This window comes from Cervus elaphus, chromosome 18 (genome assembly GCF_910594005.1).
Source record: "Cervus elaphus chromosome 18, mCerEla1.1, whole genome shotgun sequence".
Taxonomy (NCBI): Eukaryota; Metazoa; Chordata; class Mammalia; order Artiodactyla; family Cervidae; genus Cervus; species Cervus elaphus.
In genome coordinates this window covers 123,393,433-123,411,123 of record NC_057832.1, presented here as the reverse complement: position 1 = coordinate 123,411,123, position 17,691 = coordinate 123,393,433, and the positions used below count along the sequence as shown (strand labels likewise).

Sequence of the window (17,691 nt, the reverse complement as noted above, 5' to 3'; positions counted from 1 at the left end):
ATTTCTTTTTAAGGATAAAAATAGCGAGAGCACCCAGATGGACAGGTTTAGCAGCTGAGGGCCACTCTGCAGGGTGAGGAGCCAAGAAGCACCACCGAGCCCCAGGCTCCAGAAACGAGGCAGAAAGGCAGGGTGCCTTGCAGCCACACGCAGAACGGGGAGGTGAGGCGCTACTCGGCCGGCTCCCTGAGCCCTGGCTCTCTGTCCTGCGATTCTCTAACTGAGATGTACACAAGCTCCCACAGCATGAAGCCCTTGTGTGCACGCAAAAGGGCATGCCCAGGGGTGACCGCTCCACCTGCCTGCGCCTCTCCGAGGTCGTGCCAGCGTGCGCACGCAGCAGGACACGGGCGGGTGCGGGAGCCCCAGCTCCACCTGCCTGCGCCTCTCCGAGGTCGTGCCAGCGTGCGCACGCAGCAGGACACGGGCGGGTGCGGGAGCCCCAGCGCCACTTGCCTGCGCCTCGCCGAGGTCGTTGTTCACCACCGTGAAGTTCAGCCCCAGCTCCTCCACGTCGCCCTCGTAGCTCTTGAGGAAAAGCAGGTTTCTGTACACCTCGGGGTCTAGGGACGCCAGGTGGTGGATGTCCACATCCGCGCTGGTCCCCAGCAGCTTGGACAGGAAGAAGCCGGCGAAGGGCAGCTCCACCAGCATGTTCTCATAGAGAGCCTTTGAACGAAGCAGGGACCACCGGTTAGCATTTCACAGGGCCGCCTCTCATCCTTCCTACAAGTAAGAGACGGAATGTTCAGCCTGGTCCCCACAGACCCTGAGACAGCAGACCCCTCTGCCCCAGGCGTACGAGGATGACAAGCTTCACCATGTGCCCGCCCGCGGTGCAGGCGTTCATACACACAGCGCGCAGAGGGCCCTACAGCAGACGGCGGAGGACCTGAGGGCCCAAGTGTGGCGGCGGCCTTTAAGGGCCACCTCCTCACGTGACAAGACCCTGCCGAGCGTGTCTGTGAAGCTCTGCAGGTGGATCAGTCTCCCGGGGCTGCTGTGATAAGTGCACTGACCAGTGGCTTCAAACAACAGTCTGGAAAGGTCTGAACCCAGGTGTAACCAGCAGGTCACGCTCTCTGGGAAGGTCCTGCCAGCTGCAGGGCTGCCGGCTCCCCAGCCTCTGCGGGGCTGCTCCCCCTCAATCTGCTCTGTGCCGCCACCCTGCCTTCCTGCCTCTGATGTAGACGCCAGTCACTGGATCCTGGGACTCACTCCACCCAGGATGACCTCCGCTGAGCTCGCTTACATATGCAAAGACGTCTTTCCAAATAAGGTCACACTCACAGGGACAGGGCTTCCCTGGTGCCTCAGCAGTAAAGAGTCTGCCTGTGATGCAGGAGACCCGGGTTCAATCCCTGGGCTGGGAAGATCCCCAGGAGAAGGTAACAGTTGCCACTCCAGTATTCTTACCAGAAGAATTCCACGGACAGAGAAGCCAGGCGGGCTACAGTCCATGGAGTCACAGAGAGTGACTAAGCGACTATCACTTTCACTTTCTCTCACAGGTACAGGACAATAGGACTCAGAGCGAATCTTCCTGGGGTCGCAGTTCTGCCCATAGTGGCAGGCGGGCCGGCGCCTGGGTGGCCGCCCCTCCCCTCTGGGTGGAGCCAAAGCGCGAGGGCGTGGGCACTATGTGCCAGAGTCGGGTTTCGTGTCCTTTCCGATGTCAAGGAAGATGATTCTTCTTTAGATTTTTTTTCAACCATCACACGGGGAGAAGGCAGCATTCTTAGCTCAGTGACCACAGCCGCTCTTCCCGCAGAGAGGTCGCGCCCCATGCCCGCCAAATGCTAAGCCCAGGGCTCAAGAGACGGACGTGTGACGTCACTTCCGCCCTGCCCCCCCGCCCCCGCCCCCACATGTCGGCAGCCTTGTGCCCCAGCCCACCCGGGAGGGGCCCTTCCATGCGCACGCGGCCAGCACTGCTGCACCCCTGGACAACCGTCTCACACGCGGGGCAGTCTACAATCATGACCCTTAAATGCACCAACCTTACACACTCACGTTAGGCTCAGATACCCTCTGAAACCCACGTTAACTCTCACCCACTGATGTGACTGGAGCAGACTACAAAACAGCCATGGAATGTCCCCCAGAAGAGAAAGTCCTCCCAGAGGCTAACGTCCTCCCAGAGGCAAACGTCCAGAGGGCACTGCGTGGGCTCCCGGACACCACCTCCCTGAAGGCGGTCACCACACTTGGAGTTCAGGCTCACCCGCTCCCCCTCCAGCTATGTCCCTGCACTTCTCTTTCTGATTTGAAGACTGATGATTACTCAATTAGTTCTGAAAAGAAGGCAAAAAAGGCTTTCTTAATGAGAGAATGAGTAATAAAATGGCAACTGGCACTTAGGTCTCTCCTGATGATGTAAAGAAGGGCTGTTTTGAGAAGCCAGGCTTTGCCTCAAGTTAAGAATGGCCAATACTATTAACCTGGCCCACTTAGGAACCCCATTACTTCTAATGAATGATGCCGTCAAAGCTAAGGAGCATTCTGCAGAGACGACAAGACTGATCCCAGGTGTCGAGAAAAGCCTCATTTGTACGGTGGTCTGTGAGTAAACTCAGAGAGTAAATCATCGGGTGTGTTGAGTATGGAAGGTCATTGTTTGCCATTCCTGCATTAGTAACAATAAACTTGTGAAGTCCACTCAATCCATCAGAGCTACCTGAATTTTAAACAGAAACTCCACTGTGACTCATAAAATGTAAATGCACAGGTATAATTTTTTACACGCGGCAGGTTTAAACCTTTAGAGCATTTAATATACAAGCACTAATAAATGATAGCACTAAAAACTGTGACTGCATCAGCTAAATGGATTATAAATTAAATTTCCATAATGTATGCAACTGAGATACAAATGTAAGCATAAATCAAGGTATTTCCTAAACACAGGTTAATTATACAACTTCAAAAACTGCCAATTTTTTATGCAAAATAATCCACTTAGCATTTTTCATATTGGCCTCAATCCTCAGTCCACTGCACACTTGTTCCTAGAAGCGTATCAATAACCGCTTGTCATGAAAACATAGCAATAGGTATATGGAGAAAACCTGTACCGTATTTTTCAACTGTCTGTCTTTTATGAGTGTTTATAGCTAGAAATTGTGCCAAAATGATCTGAAATAAAAAGGATTAATTATGGTAGAAGCCTTTTAATATAAGTGAGTGCAGTCACCATGCAATTAATGCAAACTGTGGCCCTGCCTGGACGGGCGGTGTGAGCTGCATCTCAGGCTGGTTCTGTTTGCTGCCAAATAACTTCAGTAATTTACTACATTAAGAATCAATAAAAAAAATAATGCTTTTCAAATGCATCTCTATCAATCTTCAGGTAGTTCTAAAGTGAACATTTATAACTTAATCTAAAAACTATATCAGAGATGTCCTGTTTCAAGGCCACTCTAATTGAACAAGGAGATAATAATTTAATTATTTTAGATCAAGCTAACCTTGGAGTCTACAAAATTAAAGATATGTAAAATAAGGATGTAAGCTGATACTAATATGCTATTTAATTTAGCAGTTGTGTCTCAGAAGAAATAACGGCGAGCTGAAAGCCGTGCTCTCTGACTGGGCTGCTGCGGACTCTCAGGATGAGGCTCCTGCAGGGCAGGGGGTGCTCCTGGCCGTGAGCAAGCGCACCGCAAATGCACTGATGGTGCCCAGTCACTGAGCGCAGAGAGTGAGTGCCCGCTGTGTGTGGGGGCCTCTATTGGCAGGATGGAATTCTGCATTCACAGACTGGTTTGCAAAAAACCATTTATTCTCTTTTGAGACATTTCAGGTTGTCAAAATTACACACATGGAGATTCGCTTCAAGTCCTAACTGCTTACTCCTTTAGCTCTGTCCACGTGGCTGCCTGACGCTCAGTGAGGAGGGCGTGCTATGTGTTGGGCCTTCCCTGCCCCCTCACCACCCAGGAGGACAAGGCGTCCCACCAGCCCTGGAAGCCAAGGAGAGACTTACTCAGTCATTGCAACTGGTAATCTGCACCGAGGGTTTGACAGCTTTATTTCTGAAAACAGCCCGTTCACTTCTGAAAACCTCTGAGGATGCTGGGTGGGTGGGAGAAGAGAGATCACGCCTCCAAGCCGGTTCTCTCACTGGGCATCGGGAAACCCACCTGGGTGCACAGCCACTGCCCAGCAAGTGCCCACTCCCGGCCGCTCCTCCTGGCTCAGGCTCCCCCGAGGCTGCTCTGCCCACCAGGTGATAGAAAAGTCACGTCCCATTTCCACTCATGAGAAGTCAGTACTGGTATATTCACACAGCTGTGCGGCCGTCACCCTCCAACTGAGTTTTGAACATTTCACCCACCGCCCCTGCCCCCCACCAGCAGAAACCTTGAGCTCTGGGCTGTCACTTCCCCACCTCCTGCACCCCCAGCCCAGAACTCTTGGGAGGCCTTTTCTGTAGCCACACGCACCTCTGGGTGAGCCACCCAGCCCCGGGGCACCTCTGACGGTGCTCTGCCTGAGTTCCTGCTGCCTGTGGCCACCCACACCAGCAGAGGCCAGGAGGCCTGCAGACCTCGTCTGACCCCAGCAGTGGAACCAGGAGACCCTGCCTGGTCTGTCTCACTCACGGAGGAGCTCAGCAGCCCCCTGCCGCCTCCCAGAGAAGTTACCCCGATTCGAGGAACAGCAGCAGCAATACACATCTTCACCTGGCTCACTTTTCACAATGACTATTCATTTATCTTTAAAATGTATTTATTTGGCTGTGCTGGGTCTTTGCTGTGGCACGTGGGGTCTAGTTTCCTGACCAGGGATCGAACCCAGGCCCCCTGCATTGGGAACAGGGAGTCTTAACACACTGGACCACCAGGAAGTCCCAAAAGCGACTATTGAAATGTGTAGAAGGATTTAAATAGGGTGATTTTATTTATTTTTTAGATAATTACTGTCCTTATTGCACAAATAAAGCCCAAGGAAAGACATGCAGTACACTTTAAGCAGCACCAGCAGAAGTCGGTGCTCCTAATTTTCCCGGTGAGAATCTAGCATGACTTAGAAAAACAGCCCTAGTGTAACACTGACCCATGTTAAACTAGTGTGTGGGAAGGCTTAAAAGTGTGAGAAGGAAGTCCACGCACTGGAACCACTCAGCCTGAGCCAGGACACTACTGACGCCCTAGAGCCTGTCCACAACCAGAGAAGCCACTGCAGGGAGAAGCCCACACACCGCAGCCGGAGGGAGCCCCCCGCCCGTCCCAACTGGGGAAGTCCTTGCAGACCAGCACAGCCAAAAAAAGTATTTTTTTTTAAATAAAGAAAAGTTTTTTAAAATGTGACAAGGGATATCTCAAATGGAAAGCAAAATCTACTTATGCAGGGGCAGAAAGATATTCTGAATATCTCAGAATAGCTAAAACTTCAATAATACTTTTAGGTACTGAAATCAACTGAATTCTGGCATACACTGGCCATTTTTACTGTACAATAAGACCATTTTAACTTCATGTGTAATTTTGAAGAAACAAACTTGCATAGAAAACTATGACCTTAACTAGGAAGAGAGATAATCTCCAGATTTGGGAACGCGTTGCTTTTAATGGAAAAGAATATAAATTGTGAGTCGAATGCTATAAAAGCAGTACAGTTCTCCGAAGGGATAGGGTCAAATAAGTAATCACTTTTAAATTATAAGTTTTACATATTTGTTAATTATGATCTTTGATTTTTCTGTTTCTCAAAAAAGTTGAATGTCAACAATAGGAAACGCATGGTGAATCATCCCTGTGGTTAATTAACTGGGAGATTCAGAGAAAGCCTGCTTCTCAAATCCTCTGACCTCTAAATAAAGAGAGTCTTAACATTAGAGAGTCTCAACATGCAAGTCTTGATTGGAAGACTTGTGCTTAGCACAGAATGATCAACTACTTGCTGAATGGTATGTTTTAAAAAACCTAAGGGAAAGATACCTTAACTTCAGAGCTCAATCAGATGAAGCAGCTCAACTATGCTGACCCTTATTGAGTTGAAGAGTTCTAAACAAGATGTTATAAAACAGAAGCTTTGTCATTTAAGGACCAAAGTAACATAAATGCTAGTAAGTATTCACCCCAGCCGACAGTTTCAAAGCCTCAGCAAATTCAGTGAGCATTCTATAAAAGGATTCTAATGAATACAAAAATAAATTTTCCCAACTCTCAAAAATCTCAGGATAAACTGTTAACTGCCAATACTACACTCTATGATTCATTAAGTGTAGACTGAATTCCACTCAAATACAAAATTATAAACTATGTTGAAGTTTTACCATCTGTTAATTAAAAATTTGAAATATATGACCAAGATATTATCAAACAACCTGATTTATAGGCATTCTGTTCCAATAATATCAATATTCCAAAGCAAGGAAAAAAAAAAATTCCAAGTAGAATACAAATATGATAAAAGATTTCCTCCAATAAATATTCTGAACTTAATTGGCTTAAATGGACATAGGTGCTTCTATCTGTTTAAAAAAGTTCAAGATGACATTACCACATCCTTGAACTGTTTATTTATTCCCTGTCCAGAGTCTGATTTACAGGCGATAAAATGCAATCACAACCCACACCAGAGCAGGAATCATCTGCTAATGGAACTTTTAGCGAGAAGTGACCAGTGACATGAGGTAATTCTTCCTATGCAGGAGTGCTCCTGAGGACCTCACTGCACTTCATCACAGTAAACAATCACTAACATATGCATTAAAGAAAATTTAAATACATTATGACCCAATAAATATCATAATCAATCAATAGACAATTTTCTTCTCTTAAAGATTTAATGTTCAGATACCACACTATTAGTTCTATACTATTACACTCACTTAAATCTGGACAATTTTTAACATGTTGGTACAAATTTAACCATTTATAGTCAGATATGTTTTAGAAACTAGTGCTCCCTCAGCAGTTCCCTTGCAGAAAATTATACAAGTAAAATCTGTAAAATGAGGAACTAAATTAAGTACCATTCTCAAACAACTATAGTTTTGTTCTTGCTTTTGTCTAAACTTTATTATTTCAAGATCTTTATTAAGACAGAATTTATACACACTTCATCTTTAGGACCTGAATCTGGTTTACAGAGCTGATACATTCGGAACATAGGAGTAAGAGGGTCTGCTCCCGTTTGGATCTGCAGCTTCCCAGCAGATGTGTCCTCAGGGCGGCTCCCACACAAGTAGCACCACTATGCCCGTGCGCGCGCGTGAGCAGCATCACTATGCAGACACACACATGTGAGCAGCGTCACTATGCAGACACACACACGTGAGCAGCGTCACTATGCGCGCACACACACACGTGAATAGTGCCACTATGCACGCGTGCACACACACGCAAGCGTCACTATGCAGACACACACACACGTGAGCAGCATCACTATGCGCGCACGCACACACATGTGAATAGTGCCACTATGCACGTGTGCACACACACGCAAGCGTCACTATGCAGACACACACACACACGTGAGCAGCATCACTATGCAGACACACACACACACGTGAGCAGCGTCACTATGCAGACACACATGTGAGCAGTGTCACTATACAGACACACACACGTGAGCAGCATCACTATGCACACACACGTGAGCAGCGTCACTATGCAGGACACACACACACACGTGAGCAGAGTCACTATGCAGACACACACACACACACGTGAGCAGTGTCACTATGCAGACACAGACACACACACGTGAGCAGCGTCACTATGCAGGACACACACACACACGTGAGCAGAGTCACTATGCAGACACAGACACACACACACGTGAGCAGTATCACTATGCAGACACAGACACACACACACACGTGAGCAGCGTCACTATGCACACACACACGCGTGAGCAGAGTCACTATGCAGACACACACACACACGTGAGCAGCGTCACTATGCACACACACACGCGTGAGAAGAGTCACTATGCAGGACACACACACACACGTGAGCAGAGTCACTATGCAGACACAGACATACACACACACGTGAGCAGCGTCACTATGCAGACACAGACACACACACACGTGAGCAGCGTCACTATGCACACACACACGCGTGAGCAGAGTCACTATGCAGACACACACACACACGTGAGCAGCGTCACTATGCACACACACACACACGTGAGCAGAGTCACTATGCAGGACACACACACACACGTGAGCAGAGTCACTATGCAGACACAGACACACACACACACGTGAGCAGTGTCACTATGCAGACATAGACACACACACACACACGTGAGCAGCGTCACTATGCACACACACACGCGTGAGCAGAGTCACTATGCAGACACAGACACACACACACACGTGAGCAGCGCCACTATGCAGACACAGACACACACACACGTGAGCAGCGTCACTATGCACACACACACGTGTGAGCAGCGTCACTATGCAGACACATACACACACACGTGAGCAGCGTCACTATGCAGACACACACGTGAGCAGCGTCACTATGCAGACACACACACACACACGTCAGCAGCGTCACTATGCAGACACAGAGAGCGGTCGAGTGTTGGACCTCAAAGCTCCAGCCAGCCAGGACCGCCTGCTGATCAAGAAGGGACAAGTCTCACATTCAGGAAGGAAAAGCACACAGAATTGTAGTAAGACTGAATTCATGCACATGAAATCACTCTGCTGTCTGGCATTGCATGGTATGAGAACCACAGCATTTAGGGCGCTTTTCAGGTTAGCCTAGCAAAATCAAGGCTCATCTTCATAGAAACAATGACAGCACATCACTTCAGATTTTTGGGCAATGAGTTATGAAACCATCCCTGGGAGGGAGCTGAGGCGGGGTGGAGAGGGGCCGTGGACAGGGGAGGTGGTCTGCGCGCTGATCCCAGGACCACTCATGGCTCCAGGCGGGAGCAATACACTGTGCCTTAAATGAACTATGGTAGGAAAGTGATCTGTCTGAAACTCACGCTAAGGAACCTAAACATCAGGTCACTGCCTGAAACCTGCCACTGAAATGGGTGAGCCTGAGGAAAACTTCCTGTCCAAACGGTCAAGTGGAAGCCCATCACTAACGCTGAAGAACACTTAATGTTGGTTATTAAAACAGCAACGTTCGGAATCTGAACAAATAAATCATAACCGGGCCTGTAATGATGCATCTCAAAGAGATGTGACTAAGGGGCAGTTTTATAACTAGGACTCAGTCTCTGCTTCGTTAGGTCTGGGGCTCCATCACCTCTGTCGTCAGTGTGCACACACAATCACAACAGGGTCACACTGGTGGAAGGCTGGACACAGAGAGGAACGGAACAGAGTAGAAACAAACCCTCACAGGCATGGTCAACTGACTGTCAGCAAGAGTGCCAGGACGGTCAGACATCCACACGCAACAAAACACGCAAACAATGTCCACACAAAACCTTGTACGTGAATGTTCACAACAGAATTACTCATAAGAGCCAAGAGTGGAAACAACCTGAACCTCCATGAAATAATGAACTGATAAACTGGTATTTCCTCACACAAGGACATACTACTCAGACAAGAAAGGAATGAAGCACTGATAATCTGCTACCACGTGGAGGAACCCTGAAAACATTACGCCAAGGCAAATAAGCCAGTCCTGAATGGCCACGTGTCGTGTGATTCCGTTCACATGAAAAGTCTAGAACAGGCAAACCGCAGAGACAAAAAGTAGGTTAGTGGTGGCCCAGGACTGGTAGGACTGGAGAAGAAGGAGAATAATTGCTAATGAACACGAGGTTTCCTTTTTCACTATGTTGTTCTGAAATCTTAGTGGTGATGACTGTACAACTCAGTGAACATACTAGAAATCACTGAATTGTACTCCTTAAAAAGGCAGAATTTCATAGAATGTGAACTGTACTTCAAAAACAGTTACTTCAAATAAGTCACAAGAGCATGGTCTGCTCTGCAGGCCCTGATTTTTAATTAGGGTGCTTCTCAAACGGGCCACTCTGTCCACGGAGCTCCAGGGGGAGAGCGGAGGTCTGCTGAAGATAACATGGACCGCATGGAACAGACTACAGATGCGCTCCACACAGGAATTTAATGATAAAGTTGAAATTTACTATAGTTCTGACTAACTTTTATAGAAAACTATATCGCAACACTAGTCTCTAAATTACTTAAGGATGACAGAGCTACTGGGTCACCACCCCTGGACACGGATCCTTGCACGGGGCTCCCGCTTGGTCTGTCCCCCAGGCTGTGTGTCCTGCCGCCAGGAGAACCGTGCCCTCCCTGCGCCCACCTCCCTAACCCCACAGCTGCCTTGAACGCACCGCTCAGCCTCCTCCGGGCTACGCTCTCCTCCAGACGGAGACCCCTCCTCCGTGGCCTTCCCCGCTGTGCTCCGTGGGGACGCCCCAGTGGCCCCGCCCCTCACCTCATCTAACAGCACAGCGCCTAGCCCCGCCCCAGGCCTGCTCCACGCCACGATGCAGGAAAGACCCCACAGGGCAGAGCCCGTCCCAGCCCAGGGCAGCCCACCGCTCATCCCCGGAGGGCGCAGCTTCTGCTCCTCAGCTCTCTGCAGCGTCTCCCAGGATCCCAAACCACCACCCCCCCATCTGGTTCTGCATCCACGGTCACTTCACCAAAGACGGCCACCACACCTGGGAACACCAATCCACCCACCCACCCACCCATCGTTCTTCCCCAGAACCTCTCTCATCCCCTGGGGGCCAGGCCTGCTGAGAGGCCGACACGATCGACCTTAACTCTCCCACCCCTTCCCCCGTAAGCACCTGAAGAACTCATTTCTATCATGCTGCCCCCTAAAAACATCACCCAGAACAACCTTCAGGTCCACGACTGAGGGACAGTTACATTACGTGGTTGTCACAGGACCGAGGACCACTTGGCAGTAACAGGAGCACAGTACTGACACATCACAACCTGAACGGCCCTTGAAAACGGGGAGAGGAGCCAATCATAGAGGCATACACTTCACAGGACACGTGCAGAAGAACGCCGACAGGAGACAAATGGTACACTTATTGAGAGCAGAAAAAGGACAGAACGTCGGCCGGCGTCTACCTAGATTTTCTTTGGGGGGAAGGGGGAGGAGTTAATACAAGTGATGAAAATGTCCTAAACTCGTGATGGCCCTGCTACTCTATGAATGCACTGAAGCTGCTCACATGTGCTTTTCAACTGGGTGAGCTGCATGGCTGGCAAATTCTATCTCAATAAAAAAACATGACAAGTAAAAAAAAAACCACCTGGGACACAAAAGTGTGCTCACGAATCCAGTATCGCTTTTCCATCCTCACACGCGTCTCCAGGAACCCGGGCACCAGCGCCAGGGCTGGGTTTTCTGTTCTCAGCAGACCTGACCTCACACGTGTCTCTAGGAACCCGGGCACCAGGGCCAGGGCTGGCTGCTGTCCCCGCCTCTGGAGACCGCTGTCCTCAGGCTTCCACGGGGCCTCCTTAAAACCAGCACACCTGTCACCTCAGCACTTGCTGAGGACAGAGACTACACAGCCAGGGCACGGGGAGACAGCTTCCCGCCACGGAGACACTGGCCTTTGTGTCTGGGCTGCCGGCTGCCCCCACTGCACAGCTGATGGACCGGTGAGGGAATGGGCCCCAGAGCACAGACCCCAGGGAAACTGCCCACCTGCTCCCACCACGGGGAAAGCAGCCAGTTCAGCCAGATTGCAGGAGAGCTTTGTTAGTTTCTTAAACAATGAAACAGGAGGTAGGCTTGGTCAGGGGCTATAGTCTGCTGCCCTGAGTTTCAGAGTTGCCTCTGGTCACTCCTTTGACCTTCAGAAGATGAACTGATTCCTGTCCCTGTGTTACAATCCAGTCCGTCTCTAAAAAGGTGGTGGACAGCGATTAAACATCAGGCATTCCTCTCTACTTAATCTCAGACAGGAGAAATAAAAGAACCACACAGAAACTGCACATCTGTGGGCGAGGCCTGGCACATCTGCGGGCTACGCCGCGGTCTGATTTCCCCCAACCCCACCACGTGACAGTGCTGGGAGATGCGGCCGCTGGTGCTTAGGTCACGAGGGTGTGGCTCTCATGAACACTGTTAGTGCCCTTACAGAGAAGCCCCACGGGGCTCCCTGGGCCCTTGCACCATGTGAGGACACAGGCTCCGGTTATGGCCCAGGATGGGGGCTGCACCAAACAGGACACATGGTGCCCTGACCCAGAGGCCGGCCCTGGGCTGTGAGAAGTCAATCTGTGTGGGGTATAAGCTGCCCGGATTGCGGCACCCTGCTGCAGCAGCCTGGACAGACTGAGGCCAGGGCTGGGCAAGTTCAGTGATAACGACTATCCTGCTCCCGACTTCAATGGGAACGTGTGCTTTCAAAGTTGCATCACTAAATAGGAAGCCTCCACCAGGTTATACAATTAAATTTCCCTTTCATCTACAACAAAGGGTAAGTAAGCTATGTTTGCCAAGACGTGCACACCATTACATTCTGGTTACTGCAGCATTACTGCAGTATCCTTAAGGGGCCAAATGTCAAAAGAAACGGCATATAACATAAACATTTAACTTATGCTGAATAACTACGGCCTTCTGTCTCACAGCACTTTGAACACTTCATAGAACTTTACAAGAATCACTTTTAATGCTAGTTATCAACAAGAGCAACTGTGAAAAGACTTAAAGTATCTACACTATCTATGCAAGCAGGTAATAACACGGTGCATAACTGTGTTCTCTGTTTTCTACACACATACATTTTTTTTTTTAAATTTTTCGCCGCTGCCACTGTAGTTGCCCGGGTTAACCTCCTCCTCCTCCGGCCCCCTCCCCCTTCTCCTACACGAATAATTTTTAATGTATGTATGCATGTAATGTGGTTATAAAAGAAAACACTATTCAAGGTTCATCAAAATTACGTAAGCCATTCTGAATAAAGATCCTCAAGGAAACAGACAGTAACCACACAGAAACACACAAAGTCAGCACCCCACAGTCAGAGACCCACATTCACGTTGAGTTTACATTACCTTTCCAAGCATCCTGCCCAGGAAGTAGTAATGTCTGGCAAAGGCATCGCCCACAAGCATCTGAGCGGCTGGGTTGGGGTACAGAAGCCCTTCGTTAGTGGTCTTAAAGAACCCCTGGTTGGGGTTAAACCCTGACTTCAGTAGTTCATTTAGAAACTCTCTGAAAATACCACCACCGTCAATGCCGGCTTCGTCCAGGCCGTGCGCATTCAGTAAGTGCACACGGATCCGCTTTTTCAAGTCAGGCTCTGTTAAAAAAGGGGGGTGGGGCGAGGAGAAAATATCTTTTTAAAAAGCAATAAAATAAGTTGGTATTACAGGAAGTTAGGGAAGGGGAGCAAGAATATTAAATTTTAACGCAAGGCTTAAAAAAAACCAACAACATTGAGACAATGAGCTAGGTTGACCAGGGCTTCCCTCGGACTCCTCACTCTGACCAAGAAAGGAGTGGGCAGGGGCAGGACGGGGTGCTCAGGAGAATATATGAAACCCCCCCCCCCACAGTAACAGACTCAAACACTAGGAGGGGAGCGGGCAGAGTTAGGACCTAAGGATAACACGGGAACAGAAAGTCACCGAGGAAGGCAAAGAGACAGACAAAGAAGCCACTGAAGTTAGCATCACACAGACATTCTGAAAGAAGTGAGTGACAGAGTCAGAACGCCAGAAGCTACATAAAACAATATTTGGCTGAAAAACGGGCAAAATTTTTGGTTATATAATGTGCCACAAGATTCAATTTTTTTAAAAAGCTGCAAAGCTGAAGTCTGCCTGACATGTGAGACACACGTGTACACAGTCCTCGTAAGGACAGCTCTCGCAGAAGTAGGAACACCAGGCCCCAGACTCACTTGCAACGAATGCAACCGTTTTCAGTATGGGCTTCAAAACATGGGCCATGAAAGACAACTCCACAAGTCAGAAAGGTCCCGCCCGGCTTAACCCCTGAGGAGGCAGGTCTGGCTGCATAACTGACGCTTCCTGCATTGTTTCCCGCTGGTGTCCCCCAGGCGGCACAGAGGGGGTGGGCGCGGAAGCCCGGCTGCAGGTCTGCACCAAGGCCACCTCTCAGGCAGCGTGCAGTTGCTCACATGCGTCCGACCCAAGGCTTCTCAGGGCGCCCGGGGACCTCCAGGAGAGAGCATGGAAAGGGGTTTCGCCAGCACAGGGTCCACTGAACCCCAATAGCGCGATGCGCAAGTGTCAGCGTCAAGGCCCCAGGACCTGGGGTGTGAGCCTGTGCCCCTGACCGCGCCTGCGTGAGGGCCACCTGCCCCGCCAGGCGGGAGGAGCGCTGCGCCTGCACCTAGCCAGGGGGCCGCGTCCTCTCTCGTCCTCTCGTGCCTCCTAAGGAGCAGCCACCTCTGAGTCCCACCCCGGGCAGGAGCCCCCGCCAGGGACCACACACACACAGTAACCACTCCAACGCTCCAACAGTCTCCAGTAAGAACAGCCCATTCTCTTGTGACGAAACAAAGGACAGGGACGGTGAATTATTTATCCAAGGACGTGGAGTAAACAGTGTCAAGGGCAGGGCTGTAATTTAACACACACTATTTAAAATCTAACTTTACTCAAATGAAGAACTTTTCACTGATGACTGAATTCCACAGACATGCTATTTGCATCTATTTTGAGCAATACAATTACCAAACACATTCATTCTCAGAGAGAATTCTAAGCAGGTAACTATGGATGCAACACAACCTTTACATCTATCCTCTCAATACTCAGCTTTAAGGATGAACTATAAGCATTCATCATATACAATATTTCTTGAACTGAATGTCAACAGCTAACAGCATTAGATTTTGAAAGTTCTAAGTGTAAATAAACGTTTTGTAACTGGGAAATGCTCAACCAAGGTACACACGTTAACTGCTGGCTCAAATCTTGGCAATGACATTCCAGGTGGGGGAGGAGGGGTCTATCTCAGAGACTCCACAGAAGCCACCTCGCAGTTCTGGCTAGAACTAAGGGTCTGTGGCTCCCCGAAGCTCACTTCTGTTAACAACAAGACACAACAACACAATATTTACAGAATCAAATCTGGTCTTCTTGCCACTTCTTGATTCAAAAGACAAATTAAAAGCACCCACATATGGAGTAAGACTGGGGGGGCCCTTATAAATTGACCCTTGAACAATTCAGGAGTCAGGGGTCCACACAGTTGAGAATCCACGTGTAACTTTTGCCTCTCTTACTGATTAACACAAACAGTCAATCAGCACGTTTCATATGGTATACGAGTTACATACTGTACTCTTACAAGGAAGTAAGCGAGGAAAAGGAAAAATGTTATTACAAAAGTCAAAAGCAAGAGAGAATACGTTCACAGTACTGTACTTATTTACTGCCACCTCAAGTGTATACCATCTGCTTTCAAGAACAACCAGCGGGCTGTTGGTAGTACCCACGAGAACACGGTCTTATACGACACACAACACGGAAGATGCTCTATGTCTCACTAACACCTGATACCAAACATGGAAAAACATGAAGGAGTGTCAGTTGCTCAGTCGTGTCCAGCTCCTTGCGACCCTATGGGCTGTAGTATCCTAGGCTCCTCGTCCATGGAATTCTCCAGGCAAGTACTAGAGTGGGTTGCCCTCCTCCAGGGGATCGTCCTGACCCAGGCATCAAACCCTGGGTAAAAAAACCACTGCAGGCAGATTCTTTATCATCTGAGCCACCAGGGAAGAGCAAATTCTAGGAGATACTAAGGGACAGGGAAGCCTGGCGTGCTGCAGTCCATGGGGTCACAAAGAGTCAGACACAACTTAGTGACTGAACAACAATGTGGAAAAGAAATGCCTATTTGTTTAGGGGTATGATGGCTCAGGCACTGCTGATGAAGCATCAGGAATATGCTACACAGCAGTCTAGCCTGTACACGAAGGAACGAATGCCGAGGAGTGTTTACAGTGCGCACTGCTACAGTCCTGTTCGTCATTCAGGGCTGGTACCACTGCTGCGTGTTTCAAACATCCCTTACCTGTGATGATAAGGTGATCAGCAGTTTCCTCAATCATGAGAGAGAGAGGCACAGTGTTTGGTAATATAACTCTCTGAAGGCCAAGTCATAAAACAGGAAGAAAGCTAACACGGTATTAATTTTATGGTCAGCATCACTCACTCCCTGCTTCTGAAAGCACAGGCTGTCCACTTCCCTGCAAGTCCTGCTCACGACGGTCTGCAGGATGAATACTCGGGTGACGAGGAGGAGGGTGATGAAGACACTGAAGTCTATGTGTCTTCACAGACAAAGACACCGGGTTTTCACAGGAAGACCTCACATTCACAGCAGCGAACGTGTTACTGGGCGGCGTGACGATCCTTCACCATGAAGTGGAGGTGGGTCATTCCAGAAGCCTGCCCCCTCGGTCTTCAGGCTCACTGGGCTGGGGCGGGGGAGGAGCAGGCAGAGGGGCAGTCTTGCTGCCCTGGGTGGCTGAGCTGGGAGGTGGAGGGGCAGGAGGGGCAGGCCCATTCGGCCTCACGTGATGGAGGCACATCGGAGCTCCTGCCCCGGCGCCTGTGCTCTTCTCTGCACCCACATCCGTATAGCACCCACCCCACGCCCACTGTTCGCTGTAGTCTCGGCGCCCATACCCCGGAAGACCCACGGTGTGACGCAGGTCAGCAGCCGTCCTCGATGACCACAGCGCGCTGCCTGGGGGTCTGCCGAGTGTCCCCCAGCTCTGCCGCCTCCCTGGCGCCTCTTCGATGTCGTCAGGCCTGGGCTGGAGGCTGTGGTCCCCACCCAGTCGTCCCCCGGGAGCTCCCCTCACGTGGCGTCCTCTGGCTGCCCGCATCCTGCTCCAAGGCCCCCCAAGCCTGTCCCCACCCCCCCACCATGCCTTCCCCAACTGGTTCAGCCGCAAGTCCTGTGAAATCACATGACGCGTCCGGACGTCTCCCCAGCAGGAATGTGTCGCCCCTGACCTGGGGACGTTCTCAGCTCGCTCTCCAGCAAGGATGGCATCTTCAAGGCTGTGGGCCTCCCAAGCTCACGTGACGCTCTCTCTGTCGGGGTCTCTGACACGTTGCTGGTGAGCCTTTCCTTGGAAAACCGTGCGTACAGAGCCCGGAAGGTCCCCGTGGCCCCAGCCTAGAGGTTCCATTAGAGATGTGCTCTCTGAGCCAGCAGACCTTCCTGTCCTTTCATGGGGTCTGGTGGCCACGGGCACCGCCTGAGGTCAGAGCCCCCGTGAAGGCCGTTCTGAACCACCAGGTGCTTCCTGACGGTAAGGACCAGGCATTGACAGAACAATCCAGAAAAAGGGCTCTGGGGTCCTGGCCCTCCCACCATCCCACCAGAGGATGGACTGCTGAGGGTGAGCAGCTTTACAGACTGACCACAAACCCGAGCGCTCGCGCACAGGACCTGCCCTGGTAACTGCCCTTTCTGGTGGTCTTTCCCAGAACAGGCACCGCTGTCCGGCTGGAAACCTGTCCAGGCAGCGGTCCCTTCTGCTCAGTGACCGTCCCGACGGCACAGGGGGCACTCTGCTGCCCGTGGGGGCCAAGCGCTGCTTCTCTGTCCTCATGGCAGCTGTAAAGCCAGACTGCTTTCTACACTCATAAAGCCACGCTTCCCTGGCGTTCAGCTCTTCCTTTCCGGCTCTGTCACCTTCCTTTTGCTGCATGCTGTCATATAAGGTATGAAAGAGCAGCATAATATGCCA

General features: G+C 50.2%; 1 protein-coding gene across 2 annotated transcripts in view; it reads right to left on the bottom strand.

Moving 5' to 3' along the window:
- The window catches only part of UBE3C (ubiquitin protein ligase E3C), a 118,526-nt gene that overhangs the window by 24,532 nt on the left and 76,303 nt on the right, over positions 1-17,691 (bottom strand). For both annotated transcript variants that reach the window (XM_043871654.1, XM_043871655.1), the window contains exons 18-19: positions 13,004-13,251; positions 457-669 (exon numbers count right to left, since the gene is read on the bottom strand). In XM_043871654.1, coding sequence (XP_043727589.1) covers positions 457-669; positions 13,004-13,251 — 461 coding nt within the window. The remainder of the gene's footprint in view (positions 1-456; positions 670-13,003; positions 13,252-17,691) is intronic.